This window comes from Salmo trutta, chromosome 28 (genome assembly GCF_901001165.1).
Source record: "Salmo trutta chromosome 28, fSalTru1.1, whole genome shotgun sequence".
NCBI lineage: Eukaryota > Metazoa > Chordata > Actinopteri > Salmoniformes > Salmonidae > Salmo > Salmo trutta.
This window is the reverse complement of record NC_042984.1, coordinates 25,111,238-25,137,044: the sequence shown is the minus strand read 5'-3', so window position 1 is coordinate 25,137,044 and position 25,807 is coordinate 25,111,238. Positions and strand designations below refer to the sequence as shown.

The following is a 25,807-nucleotide window of genomic DNA, read 5'->3' as shown; positions in this document are numbered from 1 at the left end:
ATTTCAGTATGCTGCCTGGGCTTCTTCCTTGAGTGACTTCTTGGAGAGAAACACAATTCCTTTCCCTGCGTGTGTCATTGTAGCAGAACTGTATCCTGTGAACTGTATCCCTCTCTATGGATTGGATGTTATGCTGGATGTCAAGCAGAAGATGACTCAAGAGGAGTTGAATGGCAGTTTGATCATGACAACACTCCTCCCACAGCTGTACAAGTGTTCCCTGAACTTACTATATGTTTCTTTGTAATGGCAATTTCATCATGACCATCTCTCCCATCTGCTGATCGCCAGTTCTCTTAGCTACAGATTGTTACAACAGATAATGCGATTTAAGCAAAGGTTTTTTGTATGTATTACTGGGAGTTACAGGTACTGTTTGGTGTAGCACAGACTGTTAGAATAAACAGGAGTCTCATAACATGTCTGTGTCCAGTTGCAGAGGGTCAGTTTAAATTTAGAAAATGCTCAGTTATTAAAATAAAGACCTTTTTTGCTCCATGAAGTAATCAAACAATGTGTACGCCACCATCTTGTCTATTTCAAGTCTTCTCTCATTGATTGAGAGCATTTTCTAAATTCAAACTGACCCCGGACATTGACATTTTAAGACTCCTGTTCCATGAATCGAGGACAAAGACAGCATCGCCAAGCTAAGGTTGGCTGAAAATTCTGTGCTACACCAAACAGTACTTATCCTGGAACTCCCAGTAATGGATACCAAAAATCTTTGGTTAAATCACATTATCTGTTGTAACAACCTGTAGCTGTCACGCCCTGACCAGGTGAACTCGGGGATATTGGGTCAGGGTGTGTCATGTTAGGTATTTTTCCTTGGTTTGTGTTTTGTTTACGTTTTAGCCTTGTGTAGGCTCTAGGTGGGAAATTCTAGGTTGGGTTCTGTCGATTCCCAATCAGAGACAGCTGTCGATAATTGTCTCTGATTGGGATCACATTTAAGTGCTGTTTTCCCCACGCTGTTTGTGGGGTGTTGTCTCTTTTGTTTGAGCAGTTAATGATCAGGCATTTTCTTGGTTTTGTGTACGTGTTTAATTCAGTGTAAGAATAAACATGTGTTCGCTCCCAGCTGCGTTTTGGTCCGCTTCCTCATCACCCGACGCCAATCGTTACAGTAGCTACTGTTCTCTGCACTTTACTGCACCTGAGTCACACTGAACTGTACTACACTGTTCATACTGTATTTTTGTTTTATACCATATAACATTCTTATTGAATATGCAGTTCTCTTTTTGAGTTAGCATTACATATGTTACACTCCAGTGTATTTTAGAGTTTGACAATTCTTTGGATATATTTGAATGTCTAAAATCTGTTTTGATGCTACACAGCCCTTTACAGCTTCTATAAATATATTCTGTGAATCCATAAAGGAAGACAGATTTTGAGAAAAGATCCATATTTATTTTATGGCCCTTTATCTGGCTTCGGTACGCTGGCGATGGTGTTTGGCAGTGCTTGTGACGAATGATCTTGTCCCGTCTGCAGTGTACTGCCAGCTGGATAAGACTGCTGTAAGTGGTGTAGGGCTTGTAGACCTTAACTACCAACTGTTTGGACCCTTTGCAGAAGATTTGCTGGTACTGCACGTCTCCTGGAAAGACATGGTTGTGGTGTTACCATTTTACACTTTTTGTGGAAGGAGGTGTCAATTTGTTGGTAAAGGTGTCAACCGATTGGGACCTAAGTGTTTAGAGACAGACTAGTGCATTGTTTAAGGACAATGAGGGACATTGGGAGCTGCTTTTGATAGGAAAGATCAGTCAACAAAGTGAATGGGCTGAGGGGGGGCTGCAGAAGGTGTGAAAAGTCGTCGGAGGGCAGTTCTTACACAGTATGTATTGTTGTGTATGGGAGAAATGGCTCCTTTCAATCATTCTTATACACAACAATACATTTACTGTCTCTAAGCACAACCAAAACCCACTTCCTTATCTCAAAGACTTACAGTATCTGTAAACCTCCCCCAGTCCATTGACTTTGACAGATCATTCTTGTCAATAGTGTCATTGTATTGTGTTTTGAGAATCTGCAGAGAGAATAAGATGGGTGTGTCATTACTGTTGTAGTCTTGATTTTATATCTTTCAGTGTACCTTGGTCTTTTTTTTGTATATATATATATTTTTTGTTGTTGTACTTTTACCTATTTTGTGATTACCAATTGGTAGTTACAGTCTTGTCCCATCGCTGCAACTCCCCTACGGACTCGGGAGAGGCGACGGTCGAGAGCCATGTGTCCTCCGAAATACAACTCTGCCAAGCCGCACTGCTTCTTGACACACTGCTCGCTTAACCCGGAAGCCAGCCGCACCAAAGTGTCGGAGAAAACACCATCCAGCTGGAGACCGTCTGAGAGATAAAAGAAGGATCAGGAAATTTCATTTTTTTCCCACATGTATTTAACCCACTATTTGTGGCACTAAATAGTCTCCATGCAGTGCATTAGGAAAGTATTCAAACCCCTTGACTTGTTCCACATGTCGTTACTTTACAATCTTATTCTAAAATTGTTAAATTGTTTTTTCCAAAGCAAAACTGTTTTTTCGAAAATTTTGCAAACTGAAATATCACATTAAAATAAGTATTCAGACCCTTTACTCAGTACTTTGTTGAAGCACCTTTGGCAGCAATTACAGCCTCACATCTTCTTGGGTATGATGCTGCAAGCTTGGCACACCTGTATTTGGGGAGTTTCTCCCATTCTTCTCTGCAGATCCTCTCAAGCTCTGTCAGGTTGGATGGGGAGCATCGCTGCACAGCTATTTTCAGTTCTCTCCAGAAATGTTTGATCAGGTTCAAGTTCGGGCTCTGGCTGGGCCACTCAAGGACATTCAGAGACTTGTCCCGAAGCCACTCCTGCGTTGTCTTGGCTGTGTGCTAAGGGTCGTCGTCCTGTTGGAAGGTGAACCTTCACCCCAGTCTGAGGTACTGAGCACTCTGGAGCAGGTTTTCATCAATGACCTCTCTGTACTTTGCTCCGTTCATCTTTCCTTCAACCCTGACTAGTCTCCCAGTCCCTGATGCTGAAAAACACCCCCACAGCATGATGCTGTCACCACCATGCTTCACCATACATTTACATTTTATATTTTAGTCATTTAGCAGACACTCTTATCCAGAGCGACTTACAGTAGTGAATGCATACATTTAATTTAATTTCATCTACCATAAAGGCCTGATTGCTGCAGAGATGGTTGTCCTTCTGCAAGGTTCTCCCATCTCCATATAGGAACTCTGGAGCTCTGTCAGAGTGATCATCGCACCTCCCTGACCAAGGCCATTCTTTCCCAATTGCTCAGTTTGCCCGGGCGGCCACCTCTAGGAAGAGTCTTGGTGATTCCAAACTTCTTCCATTTATGAATGATGGAGGCCACTGTGTTCTTGGGGACCTTCAATGCTGCAGACATTTTTTGGTACTCTTCCCCAGATCTGTGCCTCGACACAATCCTGTCTCGGAGCTCTATGGAAAATTCCTTCAACACATGGCTTGGTTTTTGCTCTGACATGCACATTCAACTGGACCTTCAGATGAGTCGTGGGAGGCCTGTGGGCACCTGTCACACCCTGACCTGTTTCACCTGTCTTTGTGCTTGTCTCCACCCCCTCCAGGTGTTGCTCATCTTCCCCATTTTTCCCTGTGTATTTATACCGGTGTTCTCTGTTGCCAGTTTGTTTTGTTTGTGAAACATACCAGCGTTTGTTCCCTTGCTCCTGTCTATTTCTTGCTCCTGTTTCCTAGTCCTTCCCGGTTTTGACCCTTCTGCCTGCCCTGATCCTGAGCCTACCTGCCGTTCTATACCTTGCCCCACCTCACTGGAATATTGACCCCTGTCTGCCCTGAGACTGCCTGCCGTTCTGGAACCTTTGCACCTTCTCTGGATTATTGACCCCTGCCTGCCTTTGACCTGTCGTTTGCCTGCCCCTGTATTTGAAATACATTTTGTTACTTCGACACTGTCTGTATCTGGGTCATACCTCAAACGTGATAGTACGAACTGGTCATGACTGACCCAGCAGACTCGGACCAGCTCCACAATGTCCTCTCCTCACAACATGTACATGTTCGTGAGAGTCTCAAGTTTCCATAGAGGGGTGTTGGTGTGTAGCCCAAAAAGTTTGGACACTACAGACAGAAGTTGGCAGATCGGCTGTACCAACTTCAGATGAGTCCCAAGACGCTTGTGGGGGGTCGTAGAGCAAAACAGAGAACAACATCGTGTTCATGAGAGTCTCATCTTTACATAATAGTTTGTAGGCCAAACCGTTCGGACACTATAGACAATTTTGTGAGAAGACCTATTTTCGGGATGTCTCATGGTCTGACAAACATCTCTCTAGCTCTGTCACCTTTCACCTCAGGTGCGGAAGTGCGTCAGATTAGATTTCCTTGGGAGAGCGGATATCAAATGTAGGGGGTTTTAACCACCCCACTAATCGTATTGATCTCTATTACACTGGCTAGCTTAACACACCTACATGGACATTTAAGTATTGTCAGCTTGCTGTTAGTTAGCGTCACTAAATTGGCAGCAAGATTGCTAGCCAGCTGAGAACCAACTAAGAACCAACTAACCAACCAGAGACAATTTATCCATATTCATCATTACTACCCACACAGAGAGTGAGTTAGCTATATCGAAAATTCTATTTTTAGTAAAGGAGTGTTTTCCATACAAGGGTGGAATAGATGGCTACCAGATTGATTTACTCTTATTTGCTAACATTAGCTAGCTTACGTCAGCTAGTTTACATTAGTCAAAGATAAAACGAACAGACAAACGTTTTTACTCTGCTGAAAGTAGCTACCAGTCTAGCAGTGACTATGGCATAGGCAAAATTGATTGACAGTGTGTATCCAAAAGATAAACTACATGGCCAAAAGTATGCGCAGTCCCTTTCAAATTAGTGGATTCGGTTATTTCAGCCACAGCTAACAGGTGTATAAAGTCGAGGACACCGACATGCAATCTCCATAGACAAACATTGGCAGTACAATGGCCCGCACTGAAGAACTCAGTGACTTTCAACGTGGCACCGTCATAGGATGCCATCTTTCCAGCATGTCAGTTCGTCAAATTTCAGCCCTGCTAGAGCTGCCCCGTCAACTGTAAGTGCTGTTATTGTGAAGTGGAAACGTCAAGGAGCAACAACCGCTCAGCTGTGAAGTGGTAGGCCACACAAGCTCATTGAATGGGACTGCCAAGTGCTGAAACACGTAGCGCTGTTTTTCATGGTTCGGGCTAGGCCCCTCCAGTGAAGGGAAATCTTAACGCTACAGCATACAATGACATTCTAGACGATTGCTGTCATGCCTTGTCCATATGCTGCTTACAGGGTAAGGAAACCAATATGTAATTTTGTAATATGGGTGAACAATCGCTTGAATATAACATGTTTTCTTAGCTAGCTAAGTTAGTAATGTTAGGAATACAGTGAATTCAGAGCCATTCAGTGTCTAGCTACACTACAAACATAATTTGACCAGGTTCCCAAGAAGCAATTGTAATGACAATCCACCACAACATAACCAAGAGTTTCCTGATTAGCAAGGGGTAGTCTGTGTTTAATTTCATTGTGTATTAGAAACACAGTCTGAGATCATTGTGAGGGGATTTCACCAGTGGTTGAATGGGGGAAATTGGGCTTCCCGGAAAAATGTTGTCCAAGGTTGCAACAGTAACCAGGGAGGGGGGGCTTAGCGAAGGGTCAGTTGGCACACTTGCCTGTTGTTCAATGGTTATTTCAATCAATATGCACATTTATTTGTGAAGAAAATACTTTGAATTGCATTCAGTATAATCTTGAAAGAAGAGGTATGTGCACGTACTCAATGTCACAGCTTTCTGAAGGATCGGACCAAAACGCAGCATGTTCGTAGTTCCACATCTTTTTATTAATCGTGAAACTAAATGCAAGACACCAACCACTTTAAATAACAAAAACAACAAAAGCCGTAACGCAGAGCAGGCAAACACTACTCAAAAATTAACAACCCACACCCACACATGGAAAACAGGCTACCTAAGTATGGCTTCCAATCAGAGACAACGATAGACAGCTGCCTCTGATTGGAAACCATACCTGGCCAACGCATAGAAAAGGCAAACATAGAAATAGAAATCTAGACACCCCACAATGAAACAGAAACCCCAAAACACACCAAAAACACCCCCCTGTCACGCCCTGACCACTCTACTATGGAAAATTACCTCTTACAAGGGTCAGGACATGACACTCAAGGCTTGTAGAACACACAACCGAGTGATAGCGGTAGTGTTTTCTACATCACCCAAAGATTATAAACAATATAAAAAAGAATAACATGGGTCCAAATTCAGACATTTCTTATGAAATATGTAATAGTGTTTTATATAGTCTGAGCATTGGCTATGGATATAGACAGGCTTAGCAATACATTGATAAATACATGAATAATGTTGTATACTGTTGGAATCGGCTAAACTTTGAACATTGAGATATTAAATAAATGATAGAGACGAAGCCTTGAATAGAAATAATCTGTAGAAACCCAGAAGGCTTTGGAATGTGTTTGATGGAGGAGAGGAGAGTGATGTGTTGATATAGGGAAGACAGATGGATATATGTGGATTAGGTGAAGGAGGGGTTGAGGTCAGGAGGTGAGGTCAGTTCCCCTTAAGGGAGTAATCAGGGTTAGTATCTGGTTACCTTCTTTCTCTTGGGCATAAACTAAGGATGGAGAGAGGGAGTGTCTTAAGTAGTATGTATATAACTGTGATGTCTGAAATGTTTTGCTATCTGATCACAGCTGTACAGAACCTTTGGGAATAATTATACTTGGTTAAAGCTTCTCTAGTGTCCGTGGGTTATTTACTCTGAAAAATAAGAACCTAACAATACATAACAATGGGCTTCTATATGGCTAACAAGAAGTAACGACATCTAACGTATTCATGTTTTACTAATAAGGAATCTCATAATTTATTAAGGATAATGGGTATATAGTAATTTATCCTCATTAGCGTAAAATGTACAGTAGTAATTTCTACGAGCTACCAACTCTACCATACACTACCACACATGTAATTCATTGATTCAGTTGTCCATGGCATTTACTATCGTACCTACAGACCAGACCAGACTAAAGAAGTCAAGGTAAACCAGACCAGTGTTATTCAATCACAGTAGCATTAACACTCTGATTCAATGTATTACCTAATAATTAAGCTCTTGATCAAGTTGAATTAGGTGTGTTAGTACCCTGTGGCTCTCCAAGACCAGGATGTAAGAATAGTGTCCAGCTAACAAATGTTGGTTCCCAGAATGTTGTGGAAAAGTTAAAATGTAAAATAACCAAAGAACATTATGAGAACATTCTATGTTAGCTAGGTGAACTAGAGCATCAACTTCACATGACTTGATCATTGGAACCTATGTTTTTTTTTTCAACTAAATGTCTTCTTTGTGCATTCAAATTTGACGTTGAACTACTCTGGACTATGTGCAAACTGGAAACTGCATATCCTAATTTATTGTAGCTGGGGACTTCACTAAAGGGAATCTAAGTTCAATCAACACATCTCCTGTGCTACTCGCTCATCGAGCACTCTTGACCATTGCTACTCCCCATTACAGGACAGTTGCAAGGCTCTCCACCTCCCTCCCCTTCTTCAAATCAGATCACGCCTCCATTTTGCTCCTCCCCTCCTATAGGCAGCAAATTAACCTCTCTAGGGTAGGGGGCAGTATTTTCACGGCCGGATAAAAAACGTACCCGATTTAAACTGGTTACTACTCTTTTCCAGAAACAAGAATATGCATATAATTGGTTGATTTTGTCACGTCCTGGCCAGTATATAAGGTTAATTGTTTTGTAGTTTGGTCAGGGCGTGGCAGAGGGTATTTGTTTTATGTGGTTCAGGGTGGTGTGTTTTGGTTTATAGTCTATGTTTATGTATTTCTATGTGTAGTCTGGTGAGTGTGTTTCTATGTTGTGTTGATTGGGGTTGGGACTCTCAGTTGAAGGCAGGTGTTGTCTATCTGCCTTTGATTGAGAGTCCCATATATTGGGGTGTGTTTGTGTTTGTGATTCGTGGGTAATTGTTCTGTGTTGAGCCTATGCTAGCCAGACTGTTTTTGTTGATCGTTCGTTTCTTTGTTATTTTTGTATGTTCATTTTTTGAAGTAATTAAAAATCAAGATGAGCATACACGTACCTGCTGCGTATTGGTCCTCCTTCACCGACGACAACCGTGACAGAATCACCCACCACTCAAGGACCAAGCAGCAGAGGAAGGAGCAGACGGTTTTCGAGTTGGACTGGCGGGAGAAGTGGACTTGGGAGGAAGTTCTGGACGGGGCCGGACCTTGGCACCAGGCTGGGGAGTATCGCCGCCCGCAGGGGGAAATTGAGGCAGCCAAGGCAGAGAGGCGGTGGTACGAGGCCAGAGACGCGCTGAGGGAGAAGCACGAGAGGCACCCCCAAGAAATTTTTTTGGGGGGGCACACGGGTAGTTTGGCTAGGTGTAGGAAGAGCCGGAGGCCAGCTACCCGTGGTTATATGGAGGAGCGTATGAGGTGGGGAGCGCCATGTTTCGCTGAGAAGCGCACTATCTCACCCATACGCACGCACAGTCCGGTGCGAGTTATTCCAGCCCCTCGCAGGTGCCGTGCTAGAGCGGGCATCCAGCCTGGTAGGAGGATGCCTGCGCAGCGCATCTGGTCGCCGGTACGCCTCCGAGGACCAGGCTACCCAACTCCCGCTCTACGCACGGCTACCATCAGGCCCCTGCACAGCCCAGTCTGCCCTGTACGAGCACTCCGCTCGTACAGGGCTACTAGTTCCATCCAGCCAAGGCGGGTTGTGCAGGAGGTAAGATCTAGACCGGCTGTGCGCCTCCATAGCCCTGGGTTTCCAGCTCCTGTCTCTCGTGCGGACCCGGAAGTGCGTCAACCCAGTCCGACTCGTCCTGTTCCCGCTCCCCGCACTAGCCTGCAAGTGCGTAAACCCAGCCTCGCCAGTCAACAGTCGTCGGAGCTGCCCGCCAGTCAACAGTCGTCGGAGCTGCCCGCCAGTCAACAGTCGTCGGAGCTGCCCGCCAGTCAACAGTCGTCGGAGCTGCCCGCCAGTCAACAGTCGCCGGAGTGGTCAGACTGCGCTGAACTGCCGGAGTGGCCAGACTGCGCTGAACTGCCGGAGTGGCCAGACTGCGCTGAACTGCCGGAGTGGCCAGACTGCGCTGAACTGCCGGAGTGGCCAGACTGCCCTGAACTGCCGGAGTGGCCAGACTGCCCTGAACTGCCGGAGTGGCCAGACTGCCCAGACTGTCCCGAGTTGCCAGACTTCCCAGACTGTCCCGAGTTGCCAGACTACCCAGACTGTCCCGAGTTGCCAGACTGCCCAGACTGTCCCGAGCTGCCAGACTGCCCAGACTGTCCCGAGCTGCCAGACTGCCCCGAGCTGCCAGACTGCCCAGACTGTCCCGAGTTGCCAGACTGCCCAGACTGTCCCGAGCTGCCAGACTGCCCAGACTGTCCCGAGCTGCCAGACTGCCCAGACAGCCTGGAACGGCCTGAGCCGGAGCCACCTCCAGAAATAGGTGGGTTGGGGAGGGGGGGTGTAGCACAGTGCCGTCGTTGACGGCAGCCACCCTCCCTTCCCTCCCTTTAGAAAAGGGGAATTTTTCTTTTTGTGTTGTTTGGGGTTATTTTTTGTTAAGGTGCTTCCGGGGTAGCACCTTTAAGGGAGGGGTACTGTCACGTCCTGGCCAGTATATAAGGTTAATTGTTTTGTAGTTTGGTCAGGGCGTGGCAGAGGGTATTTGTTTTATGTGGTTCAGGGTGGTGTGTTTGTTTAAAGGGTGTTTGATGTAGTATTTCCGGGGTTTTGGTTTATAGTCTATGTTTATGTATTTCTATGTGTAGTCTGGTGAGTGTGTTTCTATGTTGTGTTGATTGGGGTTGGGACTCTCAGTTGAAGGCAGGTGTTGTCTATCTGCCTTTGATTGAGAGTCCCATATATTGGGGTGTGTTTGTGATTCGTGGGTAATTGTTCTGTGTTGAGCCTATGCTAGCCAGTCTGTTTTTGTTGATCGTTCGTTTCTTTGTTATTTTTGTATGTTCATTTTTTGAAGTAATTAAAAATCAAGATGAGCATACACGTACCTGCTGCGTATTGGTCCTCCTTCACCGACAACAACTGTGACAGATTTGGATAGAAAACACTCTAAAGTTTATAAAACTGTTTGAATGGTGTCTGTGAGTATAACAGAACTCATATGGCAGGACAAAACCTGAGAAGATTCCATACAGGAAGTGCCCTCTCTGACCATTTCTTGTGCTTCTGTGGCATCTCTGTCGAAAATACAGGATCTCTGCTGTAACGTGACAATTTCTAAGGCTCCCATAGGCTCTCTGAAGGCGCCAGAAAGTGGAATGAGATCTCTGCTGTCTCTGGGCTAGGTACAGGAGCGCTGTTTGTGAGTGGTCAGGCTGGTGGCTCAAAGACAGGAGATGCGCGGCCAGACAGGAGATGCGCGGCCCCGAGAAGTGGCCATGTTTTTCTTTCAGCCTTTGAACGAAAACAACGTCGCCCGGTTGGAATATTATCGCTATTTTACGAGAAAAATAGCATAAAAATTGATTTTAAACAGCGTTTGACATGCTTCGAAGTACGGTAATGGAATATTTTGAAATATTTTGTCACGACATGCGTCCGCGCGTCACCGTTCGGATAGGGACCTGAACGCACGAACAAAACGGAGGATATTTGAACATAACTATGGATTATTTTGAACCAAAACAACATTTGTGGTTGAAGTAGAAGTCCTGGGAGTGCATTCTGACGAAGAACAGCAAAGGTAATCCCATTTTTCTTATAGTAATTCTGAGTTTAGTGAACGCCAAACTTGGTGGGTGTCAAATTAGCTAGCCCGTGATGGCGAGCTATCTACTCAGAATATTGCAAAATGTATCTATAGTTCTGTATCTATAATTCTTTAAATAATTGTTATGTATTTTGTAAACAATTATCAAGAGTAATTTAGTAAATTCACCGGAAGTTTTCGGTGTGTTTGCTATTTCTGAACGTCACATGCTAATGTAAAAAGCTGGTTTTTGATATAAATATGAACTTGATTGAACAAAACATGCATGTATTGTATAACATAATGTCCTAGGAGTGTCATCTGATGAAGATCATCAAAGGTTAGTGCGGCATTTAGCTGTGGTTTTGGTTTTTGTGACATATATCTTAGCTTGAAAAATGGCTGTGTGATTATTTCTGGCTGGGTACTCGCCTAACATAATCTAATGTTTTGTTTTCATGGTAAAGCCTTTTTGAAATCAGACAATGTGGTTAGATTAACCTTTTACATCTAGACGTTCTGCTAGCGGAAAACCTGCTCCAATATCCAATGATGGGCGTGGCGCGAAATACAAACTCCTCTAAAATCCGAAAACTTCCATTTTTCAAACATATGACTATTTTACAGCATTTTAAAGACAAGACTCTCGTTAATCTAACCACACTGTCCGATTTCAAAAAGGCTTTATAGCGAAAGCAAAACATTAGATTATGTCAGGAGAGTACCCAGCCAGAAATAATCAGACACCCATTTTTCAAGCTAGCATATAATGTCACAAAAAACAAAACCACAGCTAAATGCAGCACTAACCTTTGATGATCTTCATCAGATGACAACCCTAGGACATTATGTTATACAATGCATGCATGTTTTGTTCAATCAAGTTCATATTTATATCAAAAACCAGCTTTTTTACATTAGCATGTGACGTTCAGAACTAGCATATCCCCCGCAAACATCCGGTGAATTTACTAAATTACTCACGATAAACGTTCACAAAAAACATAACAATTATTTTAAGAATTATAGATACAGAACTCCTCTATGCACTCGATATGTCCGATTTTAAAATAGCTTTTCGGTGAAAGCACATTTTGCAATATTCTCAGTAGATAGCCCAGCCATCACGGCTAGCCATTTAGACACCGACCAAGTTTAGCCCTGACCAAACTCCGATTTACTATTAGAAAAGTTTGATTACCTTTGGTGTTCTTCGTCAGAATGCACTCCCAGGACTGCTACTTCAATAACAAATGTTGGTTTGGTTCAAAATACTCCATTGTTATATCCAAATAGTGGCGTTTTGTTCGTGCGTTCAAGACACTATCCGAAGTGTAAATAAGGGTCACGAGCATGGCGCATTTCGTGACAAAAATTTCTAAATATTCCATTACCGTACTTCGAAGCATGTCAACCGCTGTTTAAAATTGTAACGGCTGTCTTCTGAAATGAACCAAGGCGCAGCAGGTATGTGAATACTCATTTTTTATTATCAAAACAAAAGGAGTAGAGCATCCACAGGAACAACACAAAAGGGTGACACCAGTGACAGTTCTGCAGGCTATAAAAGCAGTGCAAAAAACAACCACCCACAACCCCACAAGGCAAAGTAGGCACCTTATGTGTGACTCCCAATCAACCACAACCCTCTACAGCTGTGCTTGATTGGAAGTCACACGGCCAAAATCAATGAAACAATAAAAAACACACACTCCCTTCTGCCACGTCCTGACCCAACTACCCCCTCTACTGGTCAGGACGTGACAGTACCCCCCCCTCAAGGTGCAGACGCCGGGATGCACCTAAAAAAAGGAAAACAAGAAAATCCCCAACAAAATTTAACACCTAAACAATAAGGGAGGGAAGGGAGGGTGGCTGCCGTCACCGACGGCACTGTGCTACACCCTCCCTCCCCAACACACCTATCCTGGAGGTGGTTCAGGTGCAGGACGTGGACCTCGCTCCACCTTCGGCGTCGCCCACTTTGTTGGCGCCGATAGCTGCGCCGGGCAGACGGGCCACTCGGGCTGACCCTGGCAGACGGACCACTCTGGCTGGGTCGGAAGGCATGCGGGCCACTCGGGCTGGGCCGGAAGGCATGCGGGCCACTCGGGCTGGGCCGGAAGGCAGGAGGGCCACTCGGGCTGGGCCGGAAGGCAGGAGGGCCACTCGGGCTGGGCCGGAAGGCAGGAGGGCCACTCGGGCTGGGCCGGAATGCAGGAGGGCCACTCGGGCTGGGCCGGAAGGCAGGAGGGCCACTCGGGCTGGGCCGGAAGGCAGGAGGGCCACTCGGGCTGGGCCGGAAGGCAGGAGGGCCACTCGGGCTGGGCCGGAATGCAGGAGGGCCACTCGGGCTGGGCCGGAAGGCAGGAGGGCCACTCGGGCTGGGCCGGAAGGCAGGAGGGCCACTCGGGCTGGGCCGGAAGGCAGGAGGGCCACTCGGGCTGGGCCGGAAGGCAGGAGGGCCACTCGGGCTGGGCCGGAGGGCAGGAGGGTCACTCTGGCTGGGCCGGAGGGCAGGAGGACCACTCGGGCAGAACCGGGCAGTCTGGCCACTCTGGCAGAACAGGGCAGTCTGGCCACTCTGGCAGAACAGGGCAGTCTGGCCACTCTGGCAGAACAGGGCAGTTTGGTCACTCTGGCAGATCCTGACAGGCCGGGCACCCTGGCAGATCAGGGCAGGCGGGCACCTCTGGCAGAACAGGGCAGTCTGGCCACTCTGGCAGAACAGGGCAGTCTGGCCACTCTGGCAGAACAGGGCAGTCTGGCCACTCTGGCAGAACAGGGCAGTCTGGCCACTCCGGCAGTTCAGGGCAGTCTGGCCACTCCGGCAGTTCAGGGCAGTCTGGCCACTCCGGCAGTTCAGGGCAGTCTGGCCACTCCGGCAGTTCAGCGCAGTCTGGCCACTCCGGCAGTTCAGCGCAGTCTGACCTCTCTGGCGACTGTTGACTGGCGGGCAGCTCTGACGACTGTTGACTGGCGGGCAGCTCGGACGACTGTTGACTGGCGGACAGCTCTGACAACTGTTGACTGGCGGACAGCTCTGACGACTGTTGACTGGCGGGCAGCTCTGGTGATGGTTGACTGGCGGGCAGCTCTGGTGACTGTTGACTGGCGGGCAGCTCTGGTGACTGTTGACTGGCGAGGCTGGGCTGACGCACTAGACTCCTGATGCGTGGGGCTGGTATTGGACTTGCCAGCCTGGAGACACGCACCTCCATGCTAGTGCGTCTAGCGGGAAACACCGGACCGAAAGGGCGCACTGGCGGTCTTGAGTGCAGGGTTGGCATCACTCCTTCCGGCTCGATGCTCCCCTTGCCCTAGCACCTGCGGGGCGCTGGTACTGGGCGAACTGGGCTGTGCGTCTGTATAGGCGAGATGGTGCGTACCACAGCGTAACATGGCGCCCTCCACCTCATACGCACCTCCCTGTAATCACGGGTAGCTGGCTTACGGCTCTTCCCTGGCCTGGCCAAACTACCCGTGTGCCCCCCCCCAAAAAAATCTTGGGGCTGCCTCTCGGGTTCCCTTAGCTCCCTTAACTTGTCCTCCCAGAATTGTCTCTCATCTTGCCAGGCCCATTCCTCCTTTTTTCTCTCCTGTGGCTTCCTCCTCTTCTGCTGCTTGGTCCTGGTTTGGTGGGTGGTTCTGTAACGGCTGTCTTCTGAAATGAACCAAGGCGCAGCAGGTATGTGAATACTCATTTTTTATTACCAAAACAAAAGGAGTAGAGCATCCACAGGAACAACACAAAAGGGTGACACCAGTGACAGTTCTGCAGGCTATAAAAGCAGTGCAAAAAACAACCACCCACAACCCCACAAGGCAAAGTAGGCACCTTATGTGTGACTCCCAATCAACCACAACCCTCTACAGCTGTGCTTGATTGGAAGTCACACGGCCAAAATCAATGAAACAATAAAAAACACACACTCCCTTCTGCCACGTCCTGACCCAACTACCCCCTCTACTGGTCAGGACGTGACAAAAATACATTTTTTTGCCACTTTTCTCTTAAAAAAGCGATAATATTCCGACCGGCAAAGCGTGTATACGTACAAAGAGAGAGAAAATAAAAGCATGCTATCCCCTCATGCACGAGCCTGAGTTTCATAGTACTGTGAATGGCCACTATCCAAACGCGCTACTTTTTTTCAGCCAGAGCCTGCAAAGCCACGATTCAGCTTTTTGCTGCCTTCTGAGATCCCATGGGAGCCGTAGGAAGTGTCACGTAACAGCAGAGATCCACTGTAATGGATAGAGATAATCAAGAAGGGCAAGAAATGGTCAGACAGGGTACTTCCTGTACAGAATCTTCTCATGTTTTGGCCTGCCAAATGAGTTATGTTATACTCACAGACACCATTCAAACAGTTTTAGAAACTTTGGAGTGTTTTCTATCCAAAGGTAATAATTATATGCATATTCTAGTTTCTGGGCAGGAGTAATAATCAGATTAAATCGGGTACGTTTTTTATCCGGCCGTGAAAATACTGCCCCGTAGCCATAACAGGTTAACGAGAGTCTTGTTTTTAACCCTTTCACGCGTGAGTTCCAAATATCTCTAACGGTCGCCCCAGCGTGAGTTTTTTTATGCACGTGATGTTCGAACGTTCTCTCCATTCCAGGATGTGATTGATACGTAGCAGTGCATTTAATCCGCGCTGTCCTCAAACCAAAGCACGCAGACTGTGTTTATTTATAGGCTGTTTCAACTTCAATTTCAAATGATTTTCTAACAAGTTTTTATTTTCTAAGAACAGTTTGAATTTAGGTGTGTTCCGCCTCCTCATTCATTCACATAAAAATAGTCATTTTATCTTTTGCGGACAATTAAATTTTTGGGACATTTCTGACCCGGACAAAATTCCCCAAGCACTTTCCAATTGTTTGTGCAGTTCAAGTCTGCAGACATTTGCTAATCTCCCGTCAGAACAGGATCTGCACACGTGTTCACATTTTCCATCTGTTGCCCTCATTGTTTTCGTTACTAGTAATAACTTTGGAAATGTGTGCGTTTCTATCAAAGTAAGTGCATTATTACGTTGTAATTGTAGCGTAGAATGTATGGAGCATAATAGATTTGTGTATATTCTTTATAACCGCGGACACGTGAGGTAACGTTACTCATTTTATAACCTTTATGTTATATTCAATCGTGCTTAGGTAGCTAGCTACATTCTTCTATTAGCTCTGTAAAACAATGCTAGTTGCGTCGGAGAAGTATTAGCTTGTGTTGTATTTTGAAGCTACCCTGGCCTTATGACTCCCTAGTGGCGCAGCGGTCAATGGCACTGCATCTCAGTGCTACATCTCATCACTACAGACACCGTGGTTGAAATCCAGGCTGTATCACAACTGGCTGTGATTGGGAGTCCCATAGGGCAGCGCACAATTGGCCCAGCGTTGTCCGAGTTTGGCCGGTGTAGGCCATCATAGGTAAATAATAATTTGTTGTTAAATGACTTGCCTAGTTAAATAAAATAAAACATATGACCATGGTTTGTTTATTTGGTCTATTCAGCATAGCTCTGTTCTGCCCTGCCTTGCCCCCTTGTGGAGCTCAAAAGTTAGTTTCTTACTGTTATAACTCAAATCTGTGATTTTGTCAATGCAATAAACTATTTTTATAGCAGTGTTTATTATGTTATTTGTAATATTGTTTTATTGCTATATCCTTATATTGTATTCTAATTAATAATTCCTCTTTATTCTGTACTTTCAGAAACCACAAACAGTATTTGCCAATATCATAACTGGAACTGGACATCTTTCCAGCTGAAGATTGAGGACAGCTTTTGTATGCTAACGTACACTCCTTAACAGTTTTACTGGATGAAAACACAGCAAGAAAACACATAGGCCAATATGTAATTGTCGTCTATTTTATTGAAGTATTGGAAGTTGGTTCAACAACAATTTGTTTTACGAGAGGACAAAAAAATTGAATATGCATAACCCATATTTAATATTCATGCAGTGACTGAACAACAACTGCATTTCCACCCCCACCTCTAAAGGCATAGTATCATGGCAGGTCACCTGTCAGGTCAGTCAGTCACTTATTGCTGCAGATGTGCTCAATAATGCTTGAGCATGTGATACTCCTCAAAGCATGGTGAAATACATAGAGGTGTATCACAAGCTAAACACATGTATTTTGTCATCTTCCTCTGCTTACTTCTCCTGGCGCCAGACAGGCAGACTTTGCAGTGCCTCCGTGTGCGACTACCTTGAGCAGCAGTTTGAGGGACTTTGCAGGGAAAATGCCGTGCAGTGAGGCGTAGGGGATTGTCTACAGCAGGGCGACCCCCAGTGGAGGGGCGCCGAGGGGTGTGGTGCTCCTCCAACAGCTCTCTCATGAGGTTCTCTCTGTATTTTTGGTAGGTAATTACTTTACCTATGAGGGAGTGGGGAGGATGAGGAAAGTTAGAGGATGATGAGGCAGTGGGTAGGATGGTGAGATATTGTCACTGTAATTGCAGAATGGATTTGTATGTGAACTGTACATCCAATTACAAAAATACCTTGTTCAGTAATCATCTTACCTGTTAGTTGGCGGTGAACTATGCTGCCGTTGAGGACAGCAATGTCGATCAGCTGGAAAAATATCTTCTTATACCACTTGGTCGTTTTCCGAGTGCATTCCACAAAGCTGTTTATCATGTCCGCCTTATCCACGGCCCCCATTTTGAGGTTATAGTCTAGCACACAATCTGGTTTGATCTTTCTCTCTCCCGTCAGGTGGTCCACCTTCCCTGTGGCCGACATGGTTGCTGTATGGACAGTGGAGAGGACATGGACGTCTCGTTTGTCATGCCACTTTACTGCCAGCTGTTGACCGTTCTCCTGGAACTCCACCTCCCCTCTCTGCATCTTCCTGCATCCGAATGCCGGCATCCCCTTCCTGTTCGACCTGACTGTGCCACAGGCCCCTGTGCTGTTGGAGAGCAGATGCTGGAAGAGTGTGGGACTGCTGTACCAATTGTCCACGTACAAAGTGTGTCCCTTGCCGAGATGAGGAGCCAGCATGGTCATCACCACGGACCCGGACACCCCAAGCCCCTCATAATGTTTGATGTCAGTGGTGGACCCTGTGTAAACTATAATATCCTGGACAAATCCTGTCTTCACGTCGCACATGACAAAGAACTTGACCCCAAACCTGTGCCTTTTGGAAGGAATATATTGACGGAAAGCCAGCCTACCTTTCCATAACATCAGGGACTCATCAATGCATAGGTCCTTGTATGGCACAAAGACCCGACCAAATGCTGATGTCAGGCTGATAAGAACAATTCTTATTTTGTATAACGGGTCACTTAGGATGGCAGTAGCATTGTTGACGAAATGCAGGCATCGCAGCAGAATTAGGAAGCGGTCTTGGGAAAAGAGGGTGGCAAAGAAGGGAGTTGCAAACATAGGATCTGTGCTCCAGTAGTCTCTTAGGGAGTTCTTCTTTACGATCCCCATGAGGAGGACTGTCACCAGGAAGGTATACATTTCACTAATTGTGGTTGTCACCCATTTAGCGAGTTTCCCCCTCACTCCTGGCTCTCTCTTCTCCTGTAGCTCCAAGGCATAGCGATTGGTCTCCTGTACTATGTTTCCCACGAGCTCCTCTGTCAGAAACAACTTGAAGCACTCTGCCTCAGTTGGAAATGGCAAGGGGCGTTGCACTCCAGACTGGGACTCGTCAAAGCAAACAGCAGGGCCAGGAGGGGTGAAATGACTGGCGGCCTTCCAGCTACCACAGAACTCTTGTACTTCATCCACTGTCGGTCTGCCTCCATCACCACCAGCATCTTCAAAGGGACCTGGTACTTCGTCAGTGGACAAGGGAACCTCAGATTCAGGGTTCTCAATGGCTACAAGGTTGGGGGGCAGCTCCTCACTGTCACTGTCAGAATCTGATTCCTGACTTTCATACTCAGACTCATTGTCAGAATTTAAAAAAATCTCCAGAATTTCCACATTTGTGAGTTGTCTCCTTTTGAAAGACATTGCTAATGCTACAGCTTAGCTCACTAGCTACATACATAAACAACAACACTGAATGGCTCAGAGTGAGAGGGTACGTGATTGACTGCCGGCATGCGTCACTTGTATCAATAAATCACCATCAGAAAATGTTTTGTGTGGTAATTATTTGTGTATTTACTGTTTTATTCACATGTTTTCAATTCTAGGTGACAAATCATGCATTCCGATTCTTGCATAGATTGTAATGGGCACATATTATGTGTGTAAAATACTTATTTGAAGGTTATACTGATTATGATGAGCTAAGCTAATTCCAGCTATGTGTATGGAGCCATGTTTGTTGACATACAATGCATTCTGGATTTCACGTAATCGTCTGACCAAAGATGTTATAACAAAATGAGGTGAGTAAGAGTTCACTCATTTTTTGAGGACTTCTGGAAATGAATGGTGGGATGTGAACGACGGTAGACACACCCCTTCAACGTGCATACTATAAACAGACCGAACTCATCTTGTCTGTTATTATCTTCGGTTTCTGTGAGGAAAAAAATGCATGGCTGCGCGCTGAAACTAATCGTCGGATTACTTTCGATTTCTAGAAAGTGTTTTACTCAATTATTTTGATCAACGGTGAGCAAACCCGTGATGTGATTAATTGTACATAGTAATTGCTATTAGCTAATTCATAGTGTAGTTTATGTCAGCCGAGAGTTAGAAAATATGACCGCTTGTGTTGCGTCAATCTTTCCTCAGCGCTAGGACAAATGTAGCCTACATTTTTCCGGTTAGGATGATTGTGTTATGCTATAGATACTTCTGTGAATATCTGAACATTGCATCCAAAAATAAACTGCTCACATTCTGGACATAACTTTGTAAGGACTGTGTTTGTGTAAATAGTTTCTGAAAAAAGTGTGGCCAGCTGCGCGCTGAAACTAATTGTCGGATTACTTTCAATAATTGTACATAGTAATTGCTATTAGCTAATTCATGGTATAGTTTACGTAAGGACTGTTTGTGTAAATAGTTTCTGAAAAAAGTGTGGCCAGCTCAAATGTTGATTGTTGCGTCATTCGAAACTGGCCGTTCTAAATGAGCGTTCTAAATTAGTGTTCTAATCACACGGGGTGTGATCGTACGCTTCAGGGACCACTGTAGAACGATCACACCCCGTGTGATGGTACGTGTGAAAGGGTTAAAATGGTGTAAAATAGTAATATGTTTAAGAAATTGAAGTTATAGCATGTTTAAGGTTTTGTATTTCGCGCCACTCGATTCCACTGGCTGTTGACTAGGTAGGACGATTTCGTCCCACATACCCGAGAGAGGTTAAACAGGAAACACCCGTGGTAAGGACTGTTCAACTTTGGTCTGACCAATCGGAATCCATGGTTCAAGATTGTTTTGATCATGTGGATTTGGAAATGTTGCCTCTGAAAATATTATCAACGTTTACACTGACTCAGTGATTGAGTTCATCAGGAAGTGCATAGAGGATGTTGTTCCCACTGTGATGATTAGAAATTATTCAAACCAAAATGGATGGATAGATGGCAGCATTCGCACAAAACTGAAAGCGCAAACCACCACATTTAACCATGATAAGGTGACTGGGAACATGGATGTTTACAAACAGACCAGCTATGCCCTCCGTAAGGCATAAAAGAGGCAAACCGACAGTACAGGGTCCAAGTCGGCTCAGACACGAGATGTATGTGGCAGAGAATCCAGACAATCACAAGTTATGAAGGGAAAGCCAGCCACATCACAGACACTGTCGCCCCGCTCCCAGACAAGCTAAACACCTTCTTGGCCCGCATCGAGGAAATAACCGATGCGGGCCGCCGATGCGGGCCACCACTGCTCACGAGGACTGTGAGCTCTTGTTCTCCGTGGCCGACGGGTGTCATACTCTGATCTTTTGCACATGTCTTTGTGATTGTCTCCACCCCCTCCAGGTGTCACCCATCTTCCCCATTATCCCCTGTGTATTTATACCTGTGTTCTCTGTTTGTCTGTTGCCAGTTCGTCTTGTTTGTCAAGCCAACCAGCATTTTTTTAACTCAGCTCCTGCTTTTCCCAGTCTCTCTTTTTCTCGCCCTCCTGGTTTTAACCCTTGCCTGTCCAGACTCTGAGCACGCTTTCCATGACCACTCTGCCTACCCCTGACCCTGATCCTGCCTGCCGACCTGTACCCCTGCCCTACCTCTGGATTATTGATATCTGCCTACCCTGACCCTGCCTGCCGTCTGGTACCGTTGCCCCACCTCTGGTTTACTGACCCCTGCCTGCCTTTACCTGTCTATTGCCTGTCCGTTAGATTATTAAACCATTGTTAATTTGACGTTGTCTGCATCTGGGTCTTACCTTTATACATGATAACGGGAGTAAGACATTTAGCCATGTTAACCGTCGCAAGGCTGCCGGCCCAGACGGCATCCCTAGCCGCGTCCTCAGAGCTTGTGCAGACCAGCTGGCTGGAGTGTTTATGGACATCTCAATCTCTCCCTATCCCAGTCTGTTGTCCCCACTTGCTTCTTTCCAGATGTCCACCATTGTTCCTGCACCCAAGAAAGTGAAGGTATCTGAATTAAATGACTATCACCCTGCAGCACTCATTTCTGTCGTAATTAAGTGCTTTGATAGACTAGTTAAGGATCATAACACCTCCATGTTACCCGACACCCTAGACCCACTACAATTTGCATCCCCACAAGGGTGTGTGCTCAGCCCCCTCCTGTACTCCCTGTTCACCCATGACTACATGGAGACTCATGTATCCAACTCAATCATCAAGTTTGCTTATGACACAACAGTGGTAGGTATGATTACCAACAACGACAAGACAGCTTACAGGGAGGCGGTGAGGGCCCTGGTGGAGTGGTGCCAGGAAAATAACCTATCCCTCAACATCAACGAAGTAGCTGATAGTGGACTTCAGGAAACAGCAGAGAGAGCACACCCCCCTCCACATCGATGGGGCTGCAGTGGAGAGGGTGAAAAGCGTCAAGTTCCTTGGCGTGCACATCATTGACAAACTGAAATGGTCCATTCACACAGACAGTGTGGTGAAGGCGGTGCAACAACACCTCTTCAACCTCAGGAGGCTGAAGAAAGTTGGCCCCTAAGACCCTCACAAACTTCTATAGATGAATCATTAAGAGAATTCTGTCGGGCTGTATCACTGCCTGGTACAGCAATTGCACTGTTCGCAACCACAGGGCTCTCCAGAGGGTGGTGCGGTCAGCCTAACGCATCACCGGGGGCACACTGCCTGCCCTCCAGGATGTCTATAGCACCCGGTGTCACAGGAAGGTCAAGAAGATCATCAAGGACTTCAGCCACCCGAGTCACAGCCTGTTCACCCTGCTACCATCTAGAAGGCGGATACAGTACAGGTGCATCAAAGCTGGGATCGAGAGACTGAAAACATAAGCATTTCACTGCACCTGCGATAACATCCGCAAAATATCTGTACGTGACCAATACTTTTGGATTTTGATTTGATAAATTCTTCAGCATAGAGAACTGCTTAACATAACTTACCAGGTCTTGTGTAAAACAAACATATCACATTTCATTAGTAAAGTTCTTGTGATCACGGAAAAGCAACCATCATGTCCAAATATGATGTCACAGCTCTGGTGTCATTTGATCACTCAAATATAACTGCATAAACTATCACTTACCTTATTTTCACTCGGAGTGGAGTGGAATGCAGGGTGGAGTGCAGGGTTGGAATCATAAAATGATTTTACAAAAGTGATACAAAAAAAACAACCTTTATACATGCCAAAATGAATAATTAAAAACCTAAGCTTCACTCATAAGAAAGAGTGATGTTTAAAACGCTTTGAACAAGCTGTGGAGGAAGTGAATAAATACATAAATTGCACGTGTTTGTGAACCATGCGAACAAGAAACCCAACGAATTGAAATTACACAGAGATGATGAAAGGGGGAAGTAATTTGAACCATGAACTGCCAGAAAGCTTTTTAACTCTTAAACTGTCAAAAAAATAAAACACTCACACCTAACTGAACCAGCCTTAGAGGCCCCCGAATCACCAAATGGTATGTTTTCACTTAAAAGGCCTACAGCAGTTGTTTATTTAAAAGTCTCCTATATGATGCTACATTGTGCTTATCAATTATATGGAATACTTTTCGAGTGCCACTGTATGTTGTCCCACTGATTTGCATTCAGCTTCGGCCCATACAGTTCTGGATCCATTCCACTTTACTTCACTTCAAAACGTAATGGAACATTAAATGCTTTGAAGGGACTCTCTAACACTTAAAGTCACTCAAATAAATGTCAATGATGGAGGTATCAGGCGTTTACCACACTATAGGTAATTATGCAGTTTCACTGAGTGACTATGGCTGAATCACAAATAGCACCCCATTCCCAATATAGTGCACCATATGGGGCTCTGGTCAAAAGTTGTTCAATATATAGGGAATAGGGTGCCATTTCAGATGTAGCTATAGTCACTCAGTGTCTATGGGAGAGAATGTTGATGGTAGTCTAATGTAAAGGGATGAATCATAGATGGGGGGGGAGCAGTGAAGGCTCCTCGGAGGAGGAAGGAGAGGACCATCTGTTACGCGGAGTGGAACAGGTGAACCCAAGAGCAGACTCAGATGAGGAGACTGGGATGAGGTACCCAAGGTATTTATTGAAACACGGGGGAAGATTGATTGTAAGCCAGGGGAAGCTCGGGCGGGTTGCTGGAAACCAGGTGCGGAGGCTGAGGCTGGAGCGAGAGGTGTGGGGAAAGGGTAAGCAGGTCCGGAGGGGAATCCAAGGGAGCGTAGAGTGGGGAATCCATGACAGAGTAGCAGGACTGACGAGAAGTCGGACTGGAGACAGGGAGCAGAGTCAGAGCGGGCAGAACTGTAGCGGAGAGGGAGAAATCATCAGGCAAGGGAAAACAGGCAAAACAGGACAACAGGAACAAACGGCTAGAAACATGGACTGACTGGGCAGAGATTACGACCTGGCAGTGTGGAAGTGGCAGGACTGAGTCTTGATTATGGAACAGGTTGCAGCTGGTGGGGATCTGCTCTGACTCCAGCACACCTGTCTCCGCCCACACACACACACACACACACACACACACACACACACACGGAGAGAGCACTGGGGGAGTGGCGGCAGGTCAAGGAGACACCGGATGAGCACTAGAGGGCGTGACAGGAGCAGATGTGACACCATCCTCCTCAGTGAATTTCATGAAAATAAAAATAGTGAAATTTAAAAAGCTGTAATTTTTTTATAAAACTATACTAAATATATTCACGTCACCAAATAATTGATGAAAACACTGTTTTGCAATGAAGGTCTACAGTAGCCTCAACTGCACTGTAGGATAGCACCATGGTGTAGTCGGAGGACAGCTAGTTTATGTCCTCCTCTGGGTATATTGACGTCAATACAAAACCTTGGAAGCTCATGGTTCTCACTCCCTTCCATAGTCTTACACAGTAATTATGACAACTTCCGGAGGACGTCCTCCAACCTATCAGAGCTCTTGCAGCATGAACTGACATTTTGTCCACACAATCAAAAGATCAAAGAATTAATCTAGTACTAAAAGCATAAGCTTCAGATCGCTAGCACTGCAGTGCATAACATGTGGTGAGTAGTTGAGTCAAAGAAAGAGAAAGACAATAGTTGAAAAGTTTTGAAGAAACATTTCTTAAAAAATGAAGGAGAAGCAAGAGAGAGAGGGGGAGAGAGCTATCCTAGTATTTCTTTTCACTTTCACTTACTTAGCTAACTAGCTAGTTCAGCCTACTCAAACACCTGGCTTAAACAGAGAGGGATGATATGTTAGCTAGCTGGCTATCCAACACTGGAACTCTTCCAAGTTAAGGTAAGCTTTTGGTTTTATTAATTTATTGCCACCGGGGCCTGCTGGTTTAACTGCTAAAGTGCTTGCTGACTGCACACTGTCCTGCATGATTTTAGCAGGTTTACTAATGTGTTAGTTAATGGTGACAACAACGTAGGTTGTGTGTAGAGGTTAGCGGTTATAATATGAAAGTTTGGCTTCAAAAGTTTTTTTTGCCTGGTCACAGACAGCTGATGTGTTGTGCACTGAAGTCCACAAGCGAAGGGAAAAAGTGAGAGAGGATGAGCAAAGTGAGCAAAGTGAGCTGCTATGAGAGTGAACAGTGTTTGCATGTGATCAGTGGTGTATTAATTCCTCCGATTCTGTTGAAAAATGTTTCTTAAACGGAAACAAACGGAACAATACGGGGATAAACATATCTGAATTTGTCCAATCGAAACGCTCGTTTGCAACTGTTGGACTAATGATGCAGGGTACAGGCCAGGCAGCAGGCTGTTAGCCAGCCAGCCTGCCAGCATAGTGGAGTCTGCCACTAGCACAGTCAGTGTAGTCAGCTCAGCTTCTCCATTGAGACCGTGTCTGTGCCTCGATCTAGGTTGTTCAAAGTAAACATGACGGTGTTCGCCTTAGCAATCTCGCTGGAATAAAGACCTCCTCCATTCCTGTCATTATTGAAAGAGATTGTGAAGCCTCTTGAAAAAGCCAAACATTGACCCGGAAAATATAAAAAACTATCAGCCTATATCGAATCTCCCATTACTCAAACTTTTTGAGAAAAAGCTGATGTGCAGCAACTCACTGCCTTCCTGGAGATAAATAATGAATACAAAACGCTTCAGTCTGGCTTTAGACCCCATCATAGTACTGAGACTGTACTTGTGAAGGTGGTAAATTACCTTTTAATGGCGTCAGACCAAGGCTCTGCATCTGTTCTCGTGCTCCTACACCTTAGTGCTGCTTTTGACACCATCGATTACCACATTCTTTAGGAGAGATTGGAAACATTAATTGGTCTACATGGACAAGTTCTTGCCTGGTGTTATGACTGTCCTGTGAGGATCCGAATGGGTCAGATCAGCTTGGCAATGGATGACAGTAA

General features: G+C 45.6%; 1 protein-coding gene and 1 long non-coding RNA gene across 2 annotated transcripts; one reads left to right on the top strand and one right to left on the bottom strand.

Annotated features, from left to right (window-relative positions):
• Window positions 1–16,258: 16,258 nt before the first annotated feature.
• LOC115165851 (uncharacterized) lies at window positions 16,259–17,158 on the top strand. The gene is made up of 3 exons (XR_003870244.1): window positions 16,259–16,300; window positions 16,587–16,661; window positions 17,062–17,158. It is a non-coding gene; the product is annotated as an uncharacterized LOC115165851 (long non-coding RNA).
• On the bottom strand, window positions 16,798–17,563 carry LOC115165850 (piggyBac transposable element-derived protein 4-like). Its single transcript, XM_029719279.1, has 2 exons — window positions 17,410–17,563; window positions 16,798–17,261 (listed from the first exon to the last, which is right to left on the bottom strand). Exons 1-2 carry the CDS (start codon window positions 17,549–17,551, stop codon window positions 16,942–16,944), a joined length of 462 nt encoding a protein of 153 aa, XP_029575139.1. The 5' UTR covers window positions 17,552–17,563; the 3' UTR covers window positions 16,798–16,941.
• Window positions 17,564–25,807: the final 8,244 nt, after the last annotated feature.